We start from the raw sequence: 25,439 nt of genomic DNA, 5'->3' as shown, positions 1-25,439 counted from the left end.
GCTCTATTAGAAACAACAGTCCATCAAGATAACTTGGGGGGGGTTGTGAATCAGTTATCCAATTATCTTTATTAAACAAACTTATCCATTCAACCAAAGTAAACAGCAACCATACAAAGATGCACGTAGACAATTACACAAGATATGTTGACTAGGGAAAACCCCGGTGGGAATGATGCCCACAAGATGATGTACTAATATAAATATTCCTTGTTCGAGGATAGACCCTGTTAGGAGTTTGTTACAACATTTAGTACAATGAGTCCCTATTAGGAGACTTTGAATCCCTATTAGGAGTTGTGCCAACCCTGTTAGAAGTCGTAGTGTAATGTATGCAAGAAGAGCCCACTGCCCAAACATGCAATTTCAACTACAAGAAGAGCTCACTACTCAAACGAGTAATCTTCTTCTTTCCTCTGTACTTTCGTCTATCCTGTCAACTGGACCAATCACTATCAGATCTTGTCGACCAGGTCACGAACCTCGGATCCAAATACCAAACCTCGGATCACTCAGCAAAACCTCGGTAATGAAGTTTCTATTACAATAATAGATAAGACGTCTATTATTAGTTAATGGTTATCTTGTAAATATCTTTAGCTTTAGTTTGCTTTCGTTTTTTGCTTTCTCTGGAATAGAATGTTTCTATTCTTTACGATCGTTTCCTAAGGAAACATCGTCTCTTCCTTTTGTATAAATTGACCTTTCGGTCTTTGTTATTAATAAGCAAGTATTTACCAATTACCTTGTAATATGGTATCAGAGCTAAATACTTAAATTTTTTCGGAAAAATTTATAATTTCTTCTTGAAATTATTTGTTTAAATTTTTCCAAAATTATTTCAGCTAATTTCTCCAAAACCCACCTAGGGTTTTTCTGCTTGGAGAAATTCCCGAATTACGGGTCTGCAAATTGCGTGGAAATCGTGGCCATTTTTTGAAGACTCGCGTTTTTGGGGTGAAAATCTACATGTTTCTGTATCAAATCTTCATGCTCTTAGCCGTCTCAGTCTGTCATCGTGCTCTGGGAAGCAGATTCGACCATTTTTCATCAAGAAATCTGAAGTTTTTTCAAGCTTTTTTCAGCTAGGGCCGTTTTTTTTCGAAACCCTAATTTTTGGGGTCGAAAAAAAATTTTGTTTGCAGATTCTTGGTGGGTTTTTCGAGAGCTCAACTGGGTTGTCGTCCATTTTTTCTGGGTGCCTCGATTTTTGTGCCTTGATTTTTGAGCCAACGGATTCAAAAAATGACAACAAATTTCTTTTGGGTTTTTCGAGCTCTCTTTTGGGTCATTCTCTGATTCTTCTGGGTCTTCCGTATTTTTGCCTCGAAGAACGTGCCTTCACAGATTTTCACAATTTTTCATTGAAAAACGTGCCATGGCATCTCTGACAAATATTCTGCTCGAGCATAATTCCAAATTCAATGGTCGCAATTATGGAACCTGGAAGCAGCGCATCATTGCAATCTTCGAATATCGAAACACCGATCAACTTGTTCTGGGTGTTAAGCAGAGTCCGACTTCTCTTGGTCCTGATAAGTTTGTCAAATTCAGAGGACAGCTTGGTGTGTTAGATAGATTAACCATTAAGGGAGGGTATTACAATAATAGATAAGACGTCTATTATTAGTTAATGGTTATCTTGTAAATATCTTTAGCTTTAGTTTGTTTTCGTTTTTTGCTTTCTCTGGAATAGAATGTTTCTATTCTTTACGATCGTTTCCTAAGGAAACATCGTCTCTTCCTTTTGTATAAATTGACCTTTCGGTCTCTGTTATTAATAAGAAAGTATTTACCAATTACCTTGTAATAGTTTCCTTCACTTCTGCACTGCTCAACTCAACTTCGCATTCCGCACTCTTTGCTGCTTTCCGAACATTCACAATTCGCATATCAACATATCATGATAAAGGAAAATGTCCTTCCTTTATACCGAGTCTATAAAACAATTCCTAAGTCGGTTGTCAATCCTTCTCAATTAATTATTATAGGGCTTTACTAAGAACACGTCACACTTAGCGATAACCTTAATCTTCCACCTTGCAACTTGAATAACTTTCCGTACATGCAATATTATGACAAGCGAGCTAGGCTATGTCATCCTTAACATGTCCTCCACCTTGATCCTCAAGATATCAACTCTGCTAGGAGATATAACAAGTTTACCAGAACATACCTCAGTAAACTCTATCTCAGAATAGACATCACCAAAACTTACATAACTTCTTCTAGACTTATCCTTTCTACTTCCGACGTTAACTGCATATACCAGATACTCAGAAGTATCTCTTATAACCTCGGGTGGTTGTCATGCTTAACTAGTCGTCTGTACCAACTTAATCTTTCCACTGTTCTTCTATCAGATACCACAGAAGACATCAAACATGCTATGTTGACATCAATGACAAACTTAGTCATGAATCTAACATAGCATCATTAAACCAATCTTCCACTCTTGCCAATCTTCCAACAGGCTTGGCATCTGATGTCAACAGGGTAGAATTGGGGGTCAAAATCCATATGGAGGACCACCCTTGGAGATTGATTAGGAGTGGCCCAAGTGACCTGCAACCCCTTCTGGTCCGAAGTTCCAGAACACCAACAAAGGTGCACTTGTTGTTAACCTATTGGGGGTGGTACAAACTGGAATTCTTTTTACGATCTTTGGACATAGCATGCGCTCTGGTTAGCAGTAGGGTGGTGAGTTTGAGGAAGAGGACATCTACAATTGTCAAATCCTCTGCTCCTTTGGTTGAGGATGGATGACCATTAGTTTGGAGGCAGATTCCTCCAAAGCAAGACAGGCAGGACAGTTGTAGAGGTGTTCGTAATGGGTTTGGCTAGGATGATGCGAAAGGTGAGGATTGTGTTGGGGTGATTGTGCAAAGCCATTTGGGTGTGTCGATATGTGGGGATGTTGCAATGTCTATCAAATGAAGTGACAAGGATAGACATCTCTCTTTGCCTACCCATGTCACGGATACCAGGGTTACTACTCGAAGGAGCGGTGGTGCTAGAGTTGGTGCTCGTAGTGTTCGGCATGTGGTGTGTGGGTATTTGGGGATGTTGCAATGTCTACGAATGAAGTGATAGGGATAGACATTTCTCTTTGCCTACCCTTGTCACGGATACCAAGGTTACAACTCGGGCTCAGAGGAGCGGTGGTGCTAGAGATGGTGCTCGTGGTGTTTGGCATGTGGGGGCCTCAACCAATGTCATTCCCAATTTATACCGGGAGGAGGTTGCTCAATGGTTTAAGTGACTTGGTCTTCCATGTTTCACGTTGCTTGGTCTGCTGAAGTCTATAGGGGTTTTTGGGATGTGTTTCAAATGATCACATTTTGAGGCCTTGTGATCATTTTGTAATACCTTAATGTGGGCGAGGTGGCTTGTTGTTGGTCTTATGATTTGGGAATGGCATACTCAATTGTCCATGATGAGACTCATATTATGTATTGGAACCAGTTTTTATTTAATATATCTATCTTTATTGCGGATAAAAAAAAAGAAAAATACCAAGATTTAAAAGGTTATCAAAAGGTAAAAGAAAAAAGAACATCAACAAAAATGTAAACTCGACAAAATGGTCAACATTCATTAAGACGATAAATTGGTGTAAGTTCTCCAAATTATGACTATCCAAATTTTGCCATTGATCATATTTTCTTGTCAAACAAGTTGGATTAAGTCTTGAGAGATACCTTTCACTTTGATTGAAGCCTTGCAGCCCAATTAGGGTTTATTTATTATCATAATTCATAGTTAGACTTCTCCAGATACAAAAATGATCAAATCAATAGATTGCTAAAATTAACATTAAGGTGACCAAACCATAGAAGTGTTAAGATAGGGTAATTTAATGAGGTGCCCTAGAAACCTCCTACTCTAGGACCAAGTGTGGATATATCATCCCCCTTAGCCTCATATGGCCCATGTGCTACATATGAGGCGGGCTACCTAGTGTGGGGTCCTATCACCATTCTCTTTCATCTTGCCACTCCTAGCTTGGCTTCACATGATTTAATGCCTATTTACCATGGTAAGTACTGTAGGGATCATTCACAATAGGGTGTTCTGAAAGTCTTATCTTTTCTAAGCCCAAAGGCAGTGCACTTTGTCTACATGTGGCCCCATGAGGACTCTCCTATCACAACCATGAGGTGATGTTCTTAGAAGGTGACCTCATCACCACTCTCCCAATGGTGACTACCTAATTTCACCCTACCATGGCAAACTGCAATAGTCAGAAGGCATACATGGTATTTCACACATGACTCTATATTACAACAGTCAAGAGTCAACAGATTAAATGCATATTAAATCACTAATTTTGTATGTATATCTATCAGTTCGTTCTCACATACAAGGATTATACTACTGAAGCGGTAAATTAAGATGTGTGTGTGTGAAGACTATCTATATACACATGTAAAACGATTTAAGTATAAACAATCACTCAACATTACAATTTATTCCACATTTAAATCAGTAAAAACAATCATAAACAACATTCGTATGTCAGATATTACTACACAATACTTCTCACCCAGATCACAGGTCTAAACTGAAATGTGGTCTTCCTCCTTATAATTTTTCCTCCACTTACAATGATTGAATAAATGAGATGGGTTTGATAAGGTGAAACTTAAATAATTGATATTTGAATGATGAATTGATTGATTGATTTCTGATTCCAAGATCAGAATTGATTGATGATGATTTAATCACATGTTTATACACTTTGATAAATTGATCTTTGCTAATCTCAGTTGTTGGTCGGGGTTCCATGATGGATGCAAGTACACAAACCTAGTATGTGGGCACAATTATTATTTTGTGTGTGTGTGTGCATATATATACATTATATATACAAAAAAAAAGAGAAATACATAGAATTGTGAACCAAATCATTTCATAGTATTATACTTGATCATTGCAAATACCAAATACAAAATACTTGAACATTGATGTTTTGAATATCAAACCACCAATTAGAAATTACAATACACAATACTCACTATCCCTAAGAGTAGCGAATTTCTTAGTTCCCCATAGCCCTAAGTGTAGTGAATTTCTTAGTACAATGGGGTAGTTGTCCTAGGCAATCTTAGTTCAATGTTAATTATCGAGTCACTGAGCCTTAGAGATGAGTTTGAGCAACTTTGGCTTGACAGGTAGTCAAGTTAGTCAGGGATATAAGTGAGATATAGACCAAACTAGTCAAGGATGCGGATTTGGAGTCAAGACTTGTGATGAAATGAATTAGAATCCTTATATATTGTATGGGAGATAGACAATTATAAACAAAGATTTTCCTCTCTTTCTACATTAAATATATCATATAGCTTGATTTATACTATTTCTATTTTAACATTGATTTTGGTTGTATAAATTTCAAATATTTACATTGTTGCAATATGAAACAAGAGCATAACCTAACAAATTTGCCTTATTTATTTGTTGCGATATCATCTAAAAGAGTAGGGTAACAAGGTTTTACCTTATTTATTTTGAAGAAAAGAAAGAACCCTACAATAATCATTATAATCATTTTAGGGTTAATAAATTATAAGTTCTTACAATAATCATATCGCTAGGTTTCTATAACTTTACTTAAAATTAAATTATATAATCCATGGCATTCAATCTCTAAGGCCAGCATATATAAAGTCATTTCAGTATATACGTGTGTATATATATCACTTCACATGTGTGTGTATCATGCCAATTTTGAACATAGTTGTTTACTAAGAATATATAATTGAGCATAGTTGTTTATTTAGAATATATAATTAAAGGAACTTGAAAGAATTTTAGAAAATGAATTCTCCTACTTATCAATTGATGAGATTAAGCATTTTTCTAATGAATGGTTCATTAGGCACATCATAGGTTAAAGGTTTTGCCAATTGGGTTGCAAGAAAAGTGGCCTAACCTAGGATACTAGGATAAGTGACCTCCCGAGAAGTCCTAGTGCTTCACCTCTATGAGCATCACCTATAAGCAATGAGTGTCAAGGGTTCCATTCATTTTCATAAGAGATGGGTTCTTTTTTAACACTACAAGTGAAACTTGGGTCAATGAGATTAACATAAAAACTACACATATCAATCCTAATAGCAATATCACAATTTGACTTGTGGAAAATATCTCCTACTTACCATTTGATGGTATTAAGGGGTTCTCAAATAAATGGTTCATAAGACACAACATTTGTTGAAGGTTTTGCAAATGGGGTTCGAAGCAAAGTGAGTGTAAACTTGGAGGAAACTTTGTGGTCAAGTGTGCTTGACTTGGAGTAGTAATGGAATGCCTGACTTTCAGGAGGTCTCGGTACTTCACCTCTCTAAGCATCACCTAGATGCAATGAGTGCTAAGTGTCCTATTCATTCTCATGAGAGATGGGTTCTTGTAAACCAGTACTTGTAAAACTTGGGTCAATGAGTTTGACTCAAAAACTACATAGCTAAATCCTTATAGCAATATCACAATTTGAATTGTGGAAAATATCTTCTACTTATCAATTCATGTGTTTATTGCGATTTCTAATGAATGGTTCATAAGGCACAAGAGTTGTTGAAGATTTTTTTGATGGGGTTGGAAGCAAAGTAGGCTTAATGTTGGAGTAAATTTGTGAGCATCACCTAGATGCAATGAGTGTTTAAGTGTTCCATTCAGTCTCGTGAAAGATAGGTTCTTGTGAACCACTACCCTTGAAACTTGGATCAATAAGTTTGACTCAAAAATTACACAAATGAATCTTGATAGCAATATCACAATTGAACTTGCTATGGAAAATATCTTCTATTTATCAATTGATGAGCTTAAGGACTTTCTAATGAATGGTTCATAAGAAATAACATTTGTTGAAGGTTATGCAAGCAAGTGGGTTAAACCTTGAAGGAAACTTCACGGTTAAGTGTGATTGTGTTGTAGTCTTGGAAGGGGTGACCTCTCGGGAAGTCTCGATGCTTCATCTCTATGAGCATCACCTGGATGCAATAAATGCTAAGTGTTCCATTCATTCTCATTAGAGATGGAATCTTGTACCCACTACTCATGAAACTTGGATCAATGAATTTAACTCAAAAACTACATAGATGAATCCTAATAGCAATATCACAAATAAATTCCACTTATATGAGTATGCAGATTTCTTTTTTTTACACTATTTTGCGAAGAAAGTTTCATCCTGATTTTGGAAAATAAGAAAGCCCACGTACAATTTTGGTGCTACTTCAAATCGAAGTTTGATTGAAAATTTATACAAATAGTATTATTGTTAAAAAAAATGAGTCCTCGAAGTAGTGCAAGTGCTTTCAATCATTATTTAAGTCCTTTATCATCTATGCTATGGAAATGTCGTTTAATTTAAAAGGGAAGTAACTCTTTACTATTTTCTTCATTTTTCACATTTTTATTTGTAAGTCCAAATTTTCCCCAAATTTTGACCCATTTTTTTTAAATTCCTAATACGGTTCGCCAATTTATTCCCCAAACCTTTTATGCTTCTATGCTCATACCCATACCCCCAGGACACTTGCAAGGTTCTGCTACACATAAGTATCGGCTACATAATGGGTACTTAGTGGAGAGAACCACAGCTAAGAACCTTGATTGAGATTTCATTGTTTTTGTGTATCAGCTTGTTGTTTGTCAAGCTTAATTCTACTAAGATTATAGCTACAACAGGATTGATTTAATCATAAGGTACAATGTTGATATAATCTATCATATACATGCATACATACATACATACATATATGCATATATATAATTAATAATATTACTACATATATATAATATTATAATATTACGATAATAGATAGTTTCTATTATCTCTGTTTAGTATCTAATGGTAATTTATTGTAATTTTCTGTAAATATTAGAATGTTTCTAATATTTTATATTTTGTTTCTAGAATAGAATATTTCTATTCTTTACAATTGTTTCTTAAGGAAACACCGTTCAGTCTATTGTATAAGTTGATCTCTTGATCACTATTAATAACAAGCAAATATTTTCCAATCACTTCGTAATATGGTGTCAAAGCTAAAACTCTAAATTTTTTCGAAAATAATTATAATTTCTTGGTTGAGATTATTTGTCATTTATTTTTGAAATTATTTACATGCATATTTGCTTCCAACTCTCTCTATAATCCAACTAGGGTTTCCATTCTGAGAGATTTGAATCTGTCGACTTTTGATTCTTGGTGGGTTTTTTTAGAACTCAACTGGGTTGTTGTCCAAAACCATTGAGAGACAAATTGCAGTCAACCTCCCAACGAGAATTGAATTTGAATCACTTTGTTTACAACTACTCAAGTACGATTATACCACAATCCCTTGGTGAACAAAAATTCCAATACTTAAAAGATCAAGACCCAACTCTTTGCAAAGGGAAATCAAGCTCAATATCACATATCGTTTTTTACTATGACCTTGGTCAATACCAAACATGAGAAATACCAAGTTTTGACAGAAATATAAAGCTTTTGCATATCCCGTATAGCTAAAACATGAATGATCATCCAATGGAAATTTGTCTCTGGCTCTCTAGTTTAGTTTCACTCCTCGCTATGTAAGGTCACTATTCCAACCAATGTTTCTCTGAACAAGAACTTCAGCTTTTGTTATGGTTTTTATTTCAGAAGATTTCCTATTTCCTAGTTAATTTGCTCCATCATGCTGGCTAGCTTTGTTGTTGTTGCATTCTAGATGATGATGAGATATCTTTCCAATGTTAAAAGACACATTCTAGCCTCAAGGCCAAAGAAGAACATATATAACCATAACGACCCATAACAAAAGCTCCAAAACACTTTAAAGATAGAACTCAGGAGAGCCAACTCTTAGAAAAGGACAGGCTAACTCAATATCTTAGATGCTTGTTTACAGGATTAAAGTATTGGCTTAAAATCTTATCAGACAATCAACGCATAATAAGAATCCCAAGCAAAACCAAAAATGGCAAACAGAATGACAGTGTCAAATGCAAAGAGAAGATAACAGCACAGAATTAAAACCATGTTCCCTGTAAGTTTTTCTTCCAAAACAAAATTGGAATCAAAATCATCTCAATGCAGAAAACTTGTAATCCAATAAGAGCATTTTCAGTGTAACCAATTTGAGGAGCATGTTCTATTTCTTGTTCAATATGCAGTCAATGTTTGAAACTGAAAATGTATAAAATCGGTCAGATAAATCAAGATAGAGGGAATAGAGATAAGAACCAAATTGATGACAAACATGAGGGATGCAACTAACCATAGTTTTCATCTTTCCTGTACTGCATCTTATGAGGTCCTATATCCCTATCATGCATTGAGGCATACAATTTTTGATAAGCCCTGAATAACCTGGAAGCAATAATCAAAAGCTATGTCCAATAAATTGGCCTTTACACAAAAATAATCTAAAATATCTCTATGACACTAATCTCATTCATATATGTGATCAAAGGTTGAAGAGTTAAGAAGTAAGAACTACCTCTTCTGTGCATTACGGTTATTTAAGGGTGGTGGATATTCTGAAGCGACATACTGATTCAGATAGTTACTACGATACATAAAATGCCATAACCCAGCTGGACCTCCAATTCCAATATTTATTTTCTCAATTCCTGTAGAAGATCCAACTATGTCCTGTTCGAAACGGGAGGACGTTGATCCCATAGCCACTGTGTTCTCACCAGGTAAGTCTTCCACATGCAGACCACCATCTAGCACAGACCTTTGAACCTCACTTAGGACTTGTGATTTGACCAGTACATTCTCAATGCGTATCCTGTGACATTTATCATCCACATGATTGCAATGTTGATAATGTTTAACTCTCCTGAATGAATATTCTACTATAATCTAAATACTATAAGACAGTTCAAATAACTTTTATGTTAATGTGAACAAAGACATGGAAAAGTGGCAGAAAATTACAAACATTTTAACATATTGTAGCTTTCTCTAATGGTATAGGGACAACTTTCCATTTTATTCCTTAATTGGGTGGAAATCATATAAGGTATCAATAGAGATCAATATCATACCGGCACTCTTTGAGATGGAAAAAAGCATCAGAACTAGTGGTAAGCAACACCAGATATGTGTCTGCCTGTCATCAGAAAAACAAGTGGATAACTGTTATCATGAACAAAGCACTACACAAACATTCAAAATGGTCTTCAAAAACTAGAGAGAGAGAGATTGTTTAAGAGATCTAGCACACAAAAAATCAAAATAAATTCCAGCTCAAGTATGCTCAAGAAGACTCACTTCAAGGTATTGCACATAAGCATAAAGGAATGCCATTGCATTGTATTTTGGCAGGCAAATTGGAGAGAAAGATTCAGTTGTTCTGCACGCAAAGAAAGTACATTAAAATACATGCACGATAGCAAAATAAAGCTTGAGCAGATGAACTTTACATCATCTTAACCTGCACAAACTTGAGGATATATGACATGAATCATTTTTAAAATTCCAATTAATATCCTTCAGTATTTCATAATATCTATTTTACATAGAGATTCTCACTTATTCATGTCTAGAGCCAAATTTCAATAATTATTACTGTGGCATAGCTATAGAGGATAAAGAGACCTAGCAAGTTTGCACTTTGCAAAATTAAGAACAAAAAGCCAATTTCATGAGTCTTGTTTCTGAGAAAATGAAAAATATCTTCGTGATCAGCTCATTAGCAAGTATTGTGCAACAAAAATTGTTTTCCCTGTATACCTAAAAGATTCTGAAGATGACACAAAATTTGAAAGTAAAAGCATGTCATCTGGGTGAAGGACTGCCTTTTGTGCCCCAACAAGGCTAATAACCTGCAACAAAGATGTCCACAGTCAAACCCCACTTTGTTAGAATCAAACTAACAAACATCAAATTCATCATTATTATAAATGCAGCAAGGAATTTGTTCTGACACTTATATCCACATATCAAATATAAGACTATGCCAATGCAAATTCACCAAGAACGTGCAATAAGTTTGCTATATAATAGGTGCAAAGAGTTCTAGATACATCAAGATATGATTACAATAACACCTATGCATTTAATTAAATTTCTTCACCACATCTTACTACTTATCACATGTTAACCTTGATCCTATTATTATGGTGACCTTCAGTAAATAACAGTTTTCAAATTAGAATGTCTCCTGTACTCAATCAGTCATACAAATTTATATTGATTTTTATGGTTCATTTATTAGCACTACCAGTTGTGATTGGTTACTTTCCAAGATATAATAAAACTCTAGCCTTTTCCCAAACTAGGTGATTGAATTTAATATGCTGATAACTGTCGCAAAAAATTGGCAAAATTGGCTAAGTGTTGGAATTAGAAAATTTGAACCAATGCATAATTTAGCCTTGTGACTTTGTCTAAGTTGAATCGCCCTAGAAAATCAAAGTTCAAAATGTTAATTACTTCTTTAAGATTGTTAGATAAAAAGGTGGAATCCACTTCCTTAAGTGGCAACTTGACAAATAGAAAAGTCGCATCCACTTCCTTAAGTGGCAACTTAACAAATAAAAAGGTGGAATCCAGTTCCGTAAGTGGCAACTTGACAAATAAAAAAGTGGAATCCAGTTCCTTAAGTGGCATGGAGATAAAGTAGTGTTCATTGGACAAAGGAAAGCAAATCAACTTGGTGAAATTGATTAAGGGAGAAAAGAACAATGCAAAGTGGGGAAGTTAGAAGCTTTGAACCAATCACAAGGCCCCCTTTATCAAGTTCAAATGGCCTTGACATGCTGAGGCCTGGCTCAAAGCTCAACCATAGGTCCTGTGCTCAAACATATGAAGCCCCAGCCAATCAGCAAGGCCTACATTCAAAACATGTAGGCCTACTCTGTAAACTCTAGGTCCAGGAGCGATCCAAAAAATGCCTAAATCTAGCTCTGAGTTGTGACGTGTGGCTCAAAGTTCAAGGATGGAGCCCAAAATCAATGCAAGTCAGCCCCATAAGATACATGTGGACCTGATCTAATCAGATCATGCCCTAATTTGATGAAGAAGGGGGCTAAATATGGCCTAAATGAAATGTGTGGGTCTCAAAAGCCCCTGAATCGGGTGTCGATGAAATTTGTGGACCTAATTGGATCAAATAAGGCATGAAGTTCAATGCAGATCTGGCCCTTCATGACAAACATGTAAGCGTGGGCCCTAAATTCAAACAGGTGGAAAATTGGTCATATGAAGTAAGACCCAAATCTGGGCATGAAATTCAATAAGTCTCTAAATCTGGTCTCCAACAGCAAACAGATGATCTAAAATGAGAAACAATATCAAACATGTGGGCTCTAAGTTCTAGATCTGACCTTGTCACCTAGCGTGTGGACCTAAGTTCAACAGCCATGGTTAGAACTTAGAACTATAAATCCAAAAAGGGACAAACCTAAATCTACCCCTCAGCCAAATATGTGGCCCTAAACTTGATTGTGGAGGCTTAATAACAGTGTGTGAACTTAAATCAATGAAGTGGGGGCTTGAAAATTAATGCATAAGGCCTGATCTCTAAATTCAATTCAAAGGTCCCCATAAATTTAATACAAGGCCTCGTGAACATAAATGAAAAAGCCTTAAAATCTGATACAACAGCCTCGAATTTAAACCATGAGAAGCTCAGATTTAATGAATATTTGCATCCACCTATGCATCCAATGGGGGAGGCATATTTTCAATTTTTTAAATTAAAGAACGTGAATTTAATAAGGAAAGCCAGGTCAGCCAAGCAAAGAGACTTGTCTTACGGTGAGTTAATGCCTGTAAATGAAAGGATAAAGTCCCTCAATACACATCCTTTCTAATCCATCCATATACAGAGCAGATTGAGCTTGATTAAGAGTGACTCTTTCTTGAGTAATAGCTGGAGATTTGCAACAGCGAATCACAAATTAGAAGTATGAATGGAGCGATGACACCATTATAATCAGAGATCAAATTCAATGACTTTCCAAAAAAAAAGATAAAATTTAGATTTGGCATGGACTTCAAGGAAGCTTAATTAGTTCCAGATTTTGGTCTGAAACTCGGAATAAATTCAATCACATACAGGGCAGAAAATTTACTCCTACAGAAACACCCACAGTTTCATTACAAAATCAAGTCTTGAGGAATTTATTTAGAGGAAAATCTGAAGCATTTACCAACCTGAGCAACTTGAAGGAAACATGCATCAAATCAATTAATAACTGGGCTTATCTAAATTCAAATCATTAGCAGATCTGAGGTCATTTTGGACTCAGCAAAAAGCAAGTTGAACAAATTTGGGAATGATACTATAAGCATCTGAAGCCAGAATTGAAGTATTTCCAAGGACAGTGACAAGAATTAAAAAACATAAAAGAAGCTTTGAGAGACTTTAATAAGTTCGACTTAAGCCTCAAATTCTTCAACACACCATCTCAAAATTAATTTCTTCAAGCAGCAGATCAAACTATTGCAGGGAAGATCAAATCCGAGCAACAGCAAGATTCATATAAACTAAACCAAGCTTGTGAAGTCATTTAACAGCAAGTATATTTTAGACCTGAATGTCATCAGAAGTCAAAAGCATCATTAAAACAAGCCCAGACTTTAACATAAAATCAAGCCCAGGTGATTGAATGACAGAGATACATAGAAAATTCATAAATCTGAAAATAAGTCAGACCTTCTAGGATTCAAAACACAAAACTGAAAATTTATCATACACAACATGGTAAAACCTAGTTTCTTCTGACAATCCATGGATAGTAGAGGGTTTATTTTGGCAATTTTGGCAAGCATTTTGAAAGAAGAGTATGGCTATAACTGCATTGTTTAGGGTTGAAATCTCCATTTGTTTAGGTGAAATCAGATCGCAATGATAAAAGTTCTACATTTTGAATTCATGGAATGATCATAACTATCTAGGAGGAATTTTCATTCAAGAACTTTGATTTTCAAACATTAATTTGAACTTCATATGAAAATGTGAAATTAAGTGTTAAATTACACAATGTTGTTCTGCAAGGTGAAATGGTCAAGGTGAAATACAAGATGAAGTTGTTAATGAACATTGTAAAGAACTATGGCAAGGATGCAAATCAAAACAAGCTACGAATTGAAAATAAACAAGATGTAAATCAAAACCCTAATTCAAGAAAATACAAATCAAGAAGCCAAGAATGCAAGAAAAGGCCAAATGCAACAAAAAGATTCCTAAGGGATAAAGAAGACAGCATGAAGATGAAACTATTGGAGAATGTGTGCCATCACAATTGAAGGCTTAATAATGACTTCTCCTCATCAAGAGGTATTTATTAAGCCTATAAGATAAGCATGTTGAGGTGGTGCCCATTTCTTCAACTGTTCAGATCATGCCAAGTGTCCCAATGGAAGACATCAACAATGTGATGATAAGATTCATTGAACTTGCAAAAAGGGAAAAAACCAAAGAAAATTATCCTCTAAAAGAAAGTTTCTTATAATCATGTGGCATTTTAGTATTGGCCCATTGATAGGTATCTTCTCTGGCAAGCTTCCATCTAACCTGTCTTCTGTCATTGGCCCACAAAGCAATGTAATTTTTCTATTGGCCCACAAAGCCATGTAATTTTCTATTGGCCCACATGGTGGTGGTGTTTGCTAATTGGGTGGACATTTAATGATTGTTAGTGGAGATTATGAAACCCTAATTAGGGTTATGATGGATTACTATGGGCCACTCACTATACTTGGAACTACTATAAAAGGTCAAAGCCTTCACATTTGTAAATTATTAGAGATTAGATTAGATTAGCTAAGGGGCAGACTTGTTGAGCTTGTTACTATGATACTGCCAAATTGTTCTTAATTCATTGACAATTGTTGATCTTGATGGTGGATTACTTGTATCACTTTGGAGTATTGCATGGTCTCCACATTTCCTCAATTAGATATGGATTCCATTTCATGTTGGCAAGACGTAGTGTTTAGTTGAATGGTATATAATTTGTACAATTCTTTGGTGAAATCGCTTAGAGCTATTGAGTAACATGGATCATTTTCTGCAAATGTACTAACATTGCCATGTAATTGAGATGTTCCCAATGCAGATTTGGGTCTCATGTAAATAAGAGAGGAGGAGACATGTCTCTAAGGTTTAATCATCATTTAATTTATATATATATAATATACTATGATATATATATTACTATTACATGAATATGTATATATAGGAAATGACGATTTACCAATAACAACAATGTATCTCAGATCAAATTAATCCGATTGAAGCTACAACTTTAACACTCCCAATTAGCTAGGGAGGATTTATACAACACATTATGCTCTCAAGAATATGGAGACATATCATCTCAATATGATATTTTTGGAATGGCATATTTAAGAATATCAACATAAAACCATTAACTTAGATGTTATTTGATAAGTAGGAGATAATTTCCATAGCAAGTCAAATTGTGATATTCCTATCAAGATTTAACTGTGTGATTTTGAGTCAAACTCATTGACCCATGTTTCATGAGTAGTGATTCAACATGAATCCATCACTCATGAGAATAAATGGAACCCTCAACACTCATGGGATCTAGGTGATGCTCACAAGGGTGAAGCACCGAGACTTCTCGAGAGGTCACCAATCCTAGTACTACTCCAGCCTAAGCACGCTTAACTACCAAGTTTCCTCCATGGTTAAACCCAAAGCTTGCAACCCCATTTGCAAAACCTTCACCAAGTGTTGTGCCTTATGAACCATTCATTAGAAAGCCCCTTAAGCTCATCAATTGATAAGTAGGAGATAATTTCCACAGCAAGTCTAATTGTGATATTGCTATCAAGATTTAACTATGTGATTTTGAGTCAAACTCATTGCCCCATGTTTCATGAGTAGTGATTCAACATGAATCCATCTCTCATGAGAATAAATGGAACACTCAACACTCATTGGGTCTAGGTGATGCTCATAGAGGTGAAGTACTGGGACTTACCAGAAGGTCACCGAGAGGTCACCCATCCCAGTACTACTCCAACCTAAGGTTCCGATGCTAGAGTAATACTAGGATGGGTGACCTCCCGAGAAGTCCCGGTGCTTCACCCCTGTGAGCTCACTTAGATCCAATGAGTGTTGTGTGTTCCATTTATTCTCATGAGAGATGGATTCATGTTGAATCACTACTCATGAAACATGGGTCAATGAGTTTGACTCAAAATCACACAGTTAAATCTTGATAGCAATATCACAATTAGATGTCATCTTTCAATATAATCAGAAGTATGATTCAACAAGAAATATCAATAATATAATATTCATCATATGCATATTCTTTTGGTATGTGCACTAGCATCAAATCCTTGATGCCTACCAAAAGACTTTGTTATATCCTAGAAGGATATGAGTTATCTAATTTCCGGTACTTTGGGACAACAATTTAAAATAGTATATCAAATAACAAGAAATCACAATGTCATAGTCCCTATCATGACAAGTATCATGATCTCCACCACTCCGAGACAACAACTAAATGAAGTTTGATCATGACACGTTCGTTATCATGACTTCCAGCACCTTGGGGCAACAACTCAATTAAGTCTGTCATGATAACAGGTCTACCATTTATAAGATCGTCACCTTACAATGGTTACCATCTGTATGATACATTTGTTATCATGACCTCTGTCATGATAACTAGTCTACCATTTATAAGATCGCCACCTTAAATGGTTACCTTTTATATGATACGTTCGTTATCATGACTTTTGTCATGATAACAGATCTACCCTTTATAAGATCGTCACCTTACAATGGTTACATTTTGTTTTATATATGTTTGTTATCATGACTTCCAACACTCTAGGACAACAACTTAATGAAGTTTGTCATGATAACAGGTCTACCACTTATAATGGTTACCTTCTGTCTGTATATGTCAATGAAAGATCATTACCTTTCATTACATATCATATGTGAAATAGTAACCACCATGAACCAAGTCAGAGGGTGGTGCAAAGGCTTTCACCTTAATTCTCTCCCTCAGAGAAAAATGCATTACAAGGAATTTCACTTAGAACTTCTCCTCATAGAAAAGATATCATTCACAAAGGATTGCACCCCAAAAATTCTCCCTTTGAACAATGATCCTAGAAAGTCAGGTCCAGTAGTTACTCCCTTCGAGGCTCTCTTCCCCCAAGGATTCTTGTCAGACTCACTCTGAATCTAATATCAATTTTCTAATTTTCTAGTGATAAGTCATCACTTCTTCATGATATACATATGAGTAGGCCCATCAAAATCATGCAGTCACACACATGTATTTCTAGACTCCCTCTGAGTATCAATCTTCTAAGCTCCTACTTTGCCTTAGAAGAAGTGTCATACTCCCTCTTAATGCAGAAGGATCTCATAATCTCAATCATCAAAGATGTTTGCTTCAACAGCCTCACTTTATCCATCTTGATCATCAGGGTCTTTGGAATTACTATCATTAGATTGAGTCTGCACAATATTTGGTAGCATGTGTAAAGTACCAACTTCCTTTTCCTATAAGAACACCCTCGAACATAAAGGAAAAGATCAAGGCAAATAACCTTTATAGTATGTATAGAATTACAAATAAGAGAGAGACTACAATGAGTAGATAAATGTAAAAGATAAGAATACTTATCTGCACATGAAGATTCAAAAAATGTCTTCTTAGATTATTTGAGAATGGAACATCTCCCCTCTAAAGAAGGTTCAAAAGGGAATGGAACATTGACTATTATTCCGCCCACAATGTAAAATTCTCACTCATTCTTATATTGTTGAACAATTTTGTATCAACCTTCTTTTTGCTCAATAGATCTTCAAATCTTAGTCTATTTGATCAATATCTCATACAATAATCGATATTTTGAAAGATAATCATTATTGCTTGGAAACCTGGCAGATTCAATTTATTATATCACTGGCACATGTCGTACCTTTTATGTGCAATAAGACCTTGAGGTACTACCGTCACTTTCATTGTGCTTTTGTGACCTACAACTTCTCCAAGTAATGCACCTTCAAATTCCTTAAATGATTCTCTTACTTCAAAATATGCCTATGTACCAAACTTTGTTATTGGGTATCTCACATATAGCACCTTAATGTCTTCAAGGATCTTCTATTGTACCATGCGAAACTGTAAATTCTCCCAATATTAGAGTATTGAATTGATTAATATAAGAGCATCGAATATATTACTTTGATCACCAACTCCGCACAGGTAGATCCTTCCATCTCCAATTCTTGAAAACTATAGGCAACCCCATTATATTAATGTTTTTATACTTAACAAAATATCGTCATCCCTAAATCCAACATCTTCAAACTCCCTGCAATATTTTCAATAAAATTAATCCTCATTCATTAAATCTAGATTGCCTCTTATTGTTTCCTGAAATTCACAGCCTCTATAATCATGAAATCAGTCTCCTTATTTACTTTCATAATCGATATTCCTTTCATATTAACATTCCACCTAAACTACTTCTAATCGGGACTGCTAATAATCCATCTGACTAATCCATGTGATCAATAAAGACTTGATCCAAGGACAGAAATTTCTTGCAATGTCTTGTCCAGCAAACATCACTAATACTCAGTAGTTTTCTAAATATGTCTCTGGGACCTTTGTCTTTTGTAATATTACTGGATCCCTTCATCTTTGTTCATACGATTGATTGAGAGGATGTTTTATGGCTCAAACAGTGGGTGTGATAATGGTGTGTTGCTTAATCTGTTTGGAAGGTGACTGGATGCAGAGCTTCCAGCGTCATGAACACACATGACACCAGACATTAATTTCTAATGTCCTGCTAATAGTTGAGCAAATCCAATACTGTTACCTTTAATTGCCCACGACGGGATAGAAGCAAAGTCTTATAGCATGAACTCCTAACTGATGGCTGAAGCATGATGAAGATATAGAATGAATAAAAAATAAAGCTTCTAATAAACTCCTGTGAGTCTTCAACATGCCAATGGATTGTTTAGTCCTTTGATAGCTTGTACAGACTACCCATTTGAGTGCTGACCAATCCTGTGTTGTTGTCGTCAGTAGTAATTATAGGCCCTTGGTCAACCAACACTGCTTGCTTCCAAATTTCTGAGGTATCGTTTGATGTTTAATAATTATTATTTATGCTTATTTGCTTCCCTTATAGCTCTATCTAAAATTATACTCCCAGTACATATTTTCGCTGCTACCTCCTTTTTCAATATTGGATCTCTATGCTTGCTTATACCTTTCCTACTTTGCTGCCAAATTTTCTGATTGCTATTGGAGCGTTCTAGACTGGTAAATAACGACTATCTTTATTAATTACTGGATTGATTGCATTCTGAAAATGAAGTATTCATTCCTATCCATGGATAATCAGGTGCTACCATCAATATTCTACTCCATTGATACCAATATGATTGCTATTATGAATCAATTGATTCCACAGACAATCACTGTTCTCCATTAACTAGATATCTGTAGGATGAATGAACCAGTTTATCCAATCGTCCCGTTACTGGTTGTTTGATAATATTTGTATTTTGTTTTCTTAGACTAGAGGATGCTTGAGAGCATGAAGAACCACACAAAAGGTTGAACATATATCTGGTACAGAATTGAATCATCAGATGCTGAATGGAATGACATTTCCGCTTTAACAGTGACTATGTTATCAAGTTTTGGGTTGATTGCAATGTTTGGTAATCCATCTGCGGTGATATTCTTTATCTATCTGCCCACAATTGATGCCAGAAATTAGTTTGTCTTCCTTTAACATACTCCATGGTCTGCATTAACAGTCTTCTCACACCTCTATCCACCTCCCGATTGGAATGATCTTTGTTTTCCTTTTTATTTCACATAGTCCGATCATTTTCCAATTCCGAGTATGCATTTTACTGTCACACTTTGTGGTCTTCCTTCGGAGTCCAGTATTGCACAATATTATAATAGCCCTTGCCTTTTTGTTCACCATAATGGGAGTCTAGACTATTGCGTTCATATTTTAATCATCCTTAATCTGTAAGGTGATTGCTTATTCCATGTATCTTGTAATGGTGTGCAATACTGTTGTGCCCAATCTGTTCTGGACATTAAATGCTGATCCTCATCCATGTTCAATGACCGCTGTCTATACCAAGTCTGCTATGTATAATTTCTGCAAGTATTCAATTGTAATAACTTATGATTCTCCTTATATAGTGTGATTGGGTTATACCAAGATTCCCTTTCTTAACATGTATGTTGCATGTACACTACTGTACTTTAATTGGTATTCAACCTTCCTTGATTTTGCTGGTTCATATTCCTCACCGCCAATAACATTCACTTTAATAAGTCTCATGATTTTCACTTTTAATTGTTAGCATGAATGCTGATGATACTACATTGAGGGAGAATCTTAAGCATTGGAGAGTATTGATATGTTGCATTCATGACTATATTTGTCATTGATGTCAACATAGCAGTAATTCTGTAAAGACTAGAAGAATAGCAGTCAGTAACCTTATGATGCGCAGAAGCTGAGGAAGTTTTAGATGATGCATAGTGGAGGACATGTTCCTAAGGTTGTCCTGATGACGTGGTTAAGAGGACTAAGTCTGAATTGATGGTGTACGGAAGTTACACTTGATTTACTGGAAGCAGTGCAGAAACAGGGCATTGGAAAACAGAGTTCTGATGATCTATCGCTATCTTCATTTGAGATGTAATGAAGAGATGTGCAGTTACATAGTGATAGAGGTCTGTCGTGTGGTGACGCCAGTGTAAGCACAAGACGTGGTTTCACATGTGAAGTTTTGTGTAGACCGTGAGCCGACAGTGTTATTGTAATTGTGAATTAACTAATTATCTTATTTTAATTAATTGGGAAAGACTCAAAGTCGACTCAAGGAACTATTATGAAGATACGGTATAAAGGAAAGTTGTTTTCCTTACTTGTAATGAGAACTTCGATTAGAGGACCAAGTGGGATGCAAAGTATTAGTGCGCAGTGCGAGGAGTAAAATGCTTAATGCCTATAAGCGATCCAAGGGATCAGTGGATGTGTATTATGAGATATGGTTACAAGATCCGAAGGAGCAAAAGTTTGGTTGACAGGGCAGAGATAGAGGAAGGAAGTATATTTCAGCTGTATTATTCTGCAAGTAATAATATAGAGATCATTTGGACAGTGGGTTCATTGATCTTAACCTTGAAGTTGTTTGGGCAGTGGGTCCAGCTGTCTTCTACAACTCCTAACAAGGTTGGAATCTCTTAACAAGGACTCATATGTACCGAATATTGTAACAGACTCCTAACAAGGTCTATCATCTAAGAAGGAATATTTATATTCGCACATCATCTTGTAGGTACCATCCCCGCCGGGGTTTTCACTCTAATCAAGGGTTTACCTAGTTAAATATCTAGTGTTAATTGTGTATGAGTATCTTGTTGTGTTTTGTTTTCAGTTTATATTAGTCACATGCTTAAGTTTGTTTAAGGTTAATGATTGTGAATAATAGTTGAATACTGATTCACACCTCGCCCCCCCCCCCCCCCCCCCCCCCGAACCCCCCAATTATATCAATGAACTATGTATTCTAATATGAGAGGAGGAGACATGTCTCATGAAGAGACATGCCTCTAGGGTCTAATCATCATTTAAGTAATATATTTGATAATAATAATTTGTATAATATATATATATGTGTATTATATAACATATATATATATACACACACACACACACTATAATATACATATATTATATATTGCTATTACATGAATACATATATATAGGAAATGATGATTTACCAATAACTACAATGTATCTCAGATTGAATTAATCTGACTGAAGCCACAACTTTAACAAGACCAAACCAGTAGCTGCTTGTTGATTGCAAGTATGCTTTACCTAGTCAAATGGCTTAATTATGAGCTTTACTTCAATTATATTTTTCACATTAATATGCATCACTAGATGGTGTTAATCGAATTTCGATAGTTTGAACATCTTAATAGCTTACTTAAGTCTAGTAGAGGCACAAAGAATTCCATTGTTTTTTGCATTCTACAAGTAAAATAGTTTTCTCGACCCTTATCCTTTGTAGTTTGCTTGGTTGGAATTAGTTAAAGTCAAGTTGGTATCCATTGAATGAACAGCATAAGTCCCTTTGTGATAACCAACATATCAGATCCTAAAACTGAGTAGAAGTCCACAATAAAGAAGGAACCTCATGGCTATCTCATTTGATCACACAAACTGTACACATTGTTCAGCATATGAGCATCCTTAGTCAAGAGAGAGTTGGAAATTTGGTATTTCATCTTGGGATATCTGAACAAGTCTTAGGACAGTTTTGATAGAACAAGAGTTGAAAATTTGGTATTTCATCTTGGGATATCAAGTCTTCAGTTCTGCATTTTGTAGTAGAATAAACTCACATCAACAAGTCTTAGAACAGTTTTGATAGGACAAATTAAACCACTATTTACTATTTTTATTTATACTCAGCAGTCAAGACAAGGTGGTTGACCCATACAAAACTACAGCCTAGGGGTTGTCAAGAGATTGACAACACAAAAACAAAGTGGCTCGTTGTTGCATAACATGGCCACAAAGGGCACATAGTTGACAGATTTACTACACTTCCAAAAAAGGTTTCTTAGAGAACGAGGGCCACAATTGGCCACTTACAATATAGAGGCCAAACAAGGCCATGGACAACACACAACAAGCAACCCATCCAGTGGGGAGAAAAAAGCCATTGACAGCAGACAACCAACGACCCATCAAGCGGGATGTACAAACAAGGGGGTTTTGAAAGGCTCCCCAAGCCTACACATTGGGTAGCAAAATGGTACCCAAAATCTTACAGTAAAAAACAGCATATCCACTCCATCTCTGAGAAATTTGTTACCACCACAATAGAAAGTGAGCCCACCTCTATAGGAACCGAAACAGAAGGGACCACTATTTACTGTTAAAACATATTTGGTAGAGAATAATCTCAACTCCAAGACCAGAATATTGTTAGAACAGATTTGATAGAAAAGCAAAATCAAATCACGGTCACTATTCATACCTGATCTTAAGACGTTTTCTTAAAAATGTACTAATCTTCAGAACTGACATTATTAAACCTCATCTTCAAACTTAAGAATATTTGATCTCCAAAAGCACCTCTTTTAGCAATAAACTCTTGGCATTCGTACTAAAAATCTCATAAAATACTTGTTAATGTGAGTTTTGATCCACTACAATGTGCAGAATCAAACACTAAATGTTTTGGAACAAAGTGTCAAATATTCAATTCTCTTGATATAAAGCCATCTCTCATGCTAAGGTTACAAAGTGAGATCATGAAATGACTTCAAGGTTCCTTTTTGTGGATACTCAGTGAAATAATGCGATTTGTTGGTTATCACTTGGGAGCCTTGTGTTGTTTCATTCAATGGATATCAATAGTGTAACACCAATATTGGGGTGCATCAGGACAGCGGGACGCCAGGACAAGGGGAAAATGGGCCTCGTTTTAGGGACAGTGGGGGGGCGGGGGCAAGGGGAGGACGGGGGAGGGAGGGGTGTTGTATAGTATTCATATAGAACTTCAAATACTAGTTATGAAATGATGTTTCACTTTTCAGTAGAACATACCAAGTTAAAATACTTGAATATAGAAAATTTGCAACATGAACTAGATCCATCGAACATTCACATAGTAACATATTATATACCCAATAGTAATATTCAAAAATCAAAATTCAAATATAAATTCAAGTACCCACCCCAACGGCGGCATGGTTGCAGAAAGGCGTAGAGACAGGGGTACTCAAGTACTCAAGTACTCTGTGCGAGGATGTCTCGAGGATGGGTACTTTAAGGTTTGGGAGGGGGGTGTGAGTCCCTATGTTACACTAGATATCAACCATTTACATTTGTAAAAATTTAGCTTCACAATGTGCAATAAAAATATAGTTTTGGTTTCAAACTTGCACTTACCTTAGATTTTACTTATGCTACTACACTGGATATCAAACACTTACATTTGTAAAGATTTAGCTTCACAATGTGCAATAAAAATATAGTTTTGGTTTCAAACTTGCACTTCACCTTAGATTTTACTTATGCTGCTACTCCCGACTATGAATGCAAGGAGTCGTGGACAACTTGAACTATACTAGATTAATCTTCCTTTATACCTTTGTGGTGCCCCTCCGCCAAGGGACGCAACTCTTCAAGTGGCTACAATTATTATATCACATAATAATATAATCATATTATATCATAATAAGTAATACAATAATTATATTATCAATTACAATAGTTTTATCAATATAACTATTATATCACAATAATTATATTATCACAACCTTTATGTTATCTATATCGCCCTGAAGGAATCTAACCATAGCTACAACAACATTAGCGGACGCAACTTCATCAATGACTCCACCCACCTAGCGCAAGCTTCTTAGGAACATTCAGAATGGTTGTCAAATCAGTATCTCCTCTCCAATCCCATCAAATGACGCAAACTAAAGATTGAATATCAATTGAAGTTAAGTGCTTTCAATCATTGGCTACCCACAAAAGGCATTCATACCATCAACAAGAGGTTGGTGGTCCGGATTTTTCACGCTGATCATGTAAACATTAACAATTACTTTCGTTCAACTAACTACTTCGACATAAAAGAAATCTAAAATCTAAGTAAAAGATTGAGGAAACCATGCAACACTTCAAAGCAATATTAAGTAATCCATTGTGATAACCAACAATGAATTATCAATCACCTTGACAACATTATAAAAACAATTTGATCAAATCTCTCCCTTAGCTAGCCCACCTCTAATCCCTCCTAGCTTTCTACTATCTCCAATCTAATCGAATGCTAATTAAATACAAATGAGAAGGAGTTAACCTTTTATAGTTGTCGAAATATGAATGAAGGGCCGAGATCAGTCCAAGATCAAGGGACAAGACTCATCCCTACAAACCCTAATTAGGGTTGCTAAAATACCAACCAATTACATGAGGGCATCAATTCATGGGCCAATAAGAAAATTACAATAATTTTTCCAACCAATGAGGAAATAAGATACTTGGCATGATTTGACTACTTGCTCTTGAAATAAGAATTTTCTTATTGGAGAAGACAATTAGGTACACCTCATCAACCTTATCTTGTAGATCAATCCTTTGATGAAGAGCAAAAATCTCTTGATACTCATCATTTCTAATTTTGATTAACTCTTCCAAAACTATCAATCTCTTTGAGGATGATTGTGATGGCTCATATTCCCAAATTGCTTTATCTTCAGATCTTCTCTATCCCTTGGAAATTTTCCTCATGGCCTTGTCTTGAATTTGGATCTGTAGCTGGGCATGATTAGTATTGGTACATGGATGATTTGATCTTTCACCTCTCTTCTCTCATTTGGAATTTTTCGAGTTT

General features: G+C 35.7%; 1 protein-coding gene across 5 annotated transcripts in view; it reads right to left on the bottom strand.

Annotated features, from left to right (window-relative positions):
* Positions 1 to 25,439, bottom strand: part of LOC149577617 (vacuolar fusion protein MON1 homolog) — a 74,900-nt gene that overhangs the window by 16,247 nt on the left and 33,214 nt on the right. For 3 of the 5 annotated variants that reach the window (XM_089824660.1, XM_089824667.1, XM_089824652.1), the window contains exons 8-12: positions 10,736 to 10,827; positions 10,274 to 10,355; positions 10,048 to 10,112; positions 9,492 to 9,788; positions 9,270 to 9,361 (exon numbers count right to left, since the gene is read on the bottom strand). In XM_089824660.1, coding sequence (XP_089680786.1) covers positions 9,270 to 9,361; positions 9,492 to 9,788; positions 10,048 to 10,112; positions 10,274 to 10,355; positions 10,736 to 10,827 — 628 coding nt within the window. The remainder of the gene's footprint in view (positions 1 to 9,269; positions 9,362 to 9,491; positions 9,789 to 10,047; positions 10,113 to 10,273; positions 10,356 to 10,735; positions 10,828 to 25,439) is intronic. The other 2 variants (XM_089824673.1, XM_089824681.1) reach the window with 1 other exon arrangement.

The sequence above is a fragment of the Cupressus sempervirens genome, chromosome 1 (assembly GCF_028749045.1).
Source record: "Cupressus sempervirens isolate cs-2001-9-10 chromosome 1, ASM2874904v1, whole genome shotgun sequence".
NCBI lineage: Eukaryota > Viridiplantae > Streptophyta > Pinopsida > Cupressales > Cupressaceae > Cupressus > Cupressus sempervirens.
The sequence above is the reverse complement of the archived record's forward strand: the minus strand, read 5'-3'. Positions and strand labels throughout refer to the sequence as shown.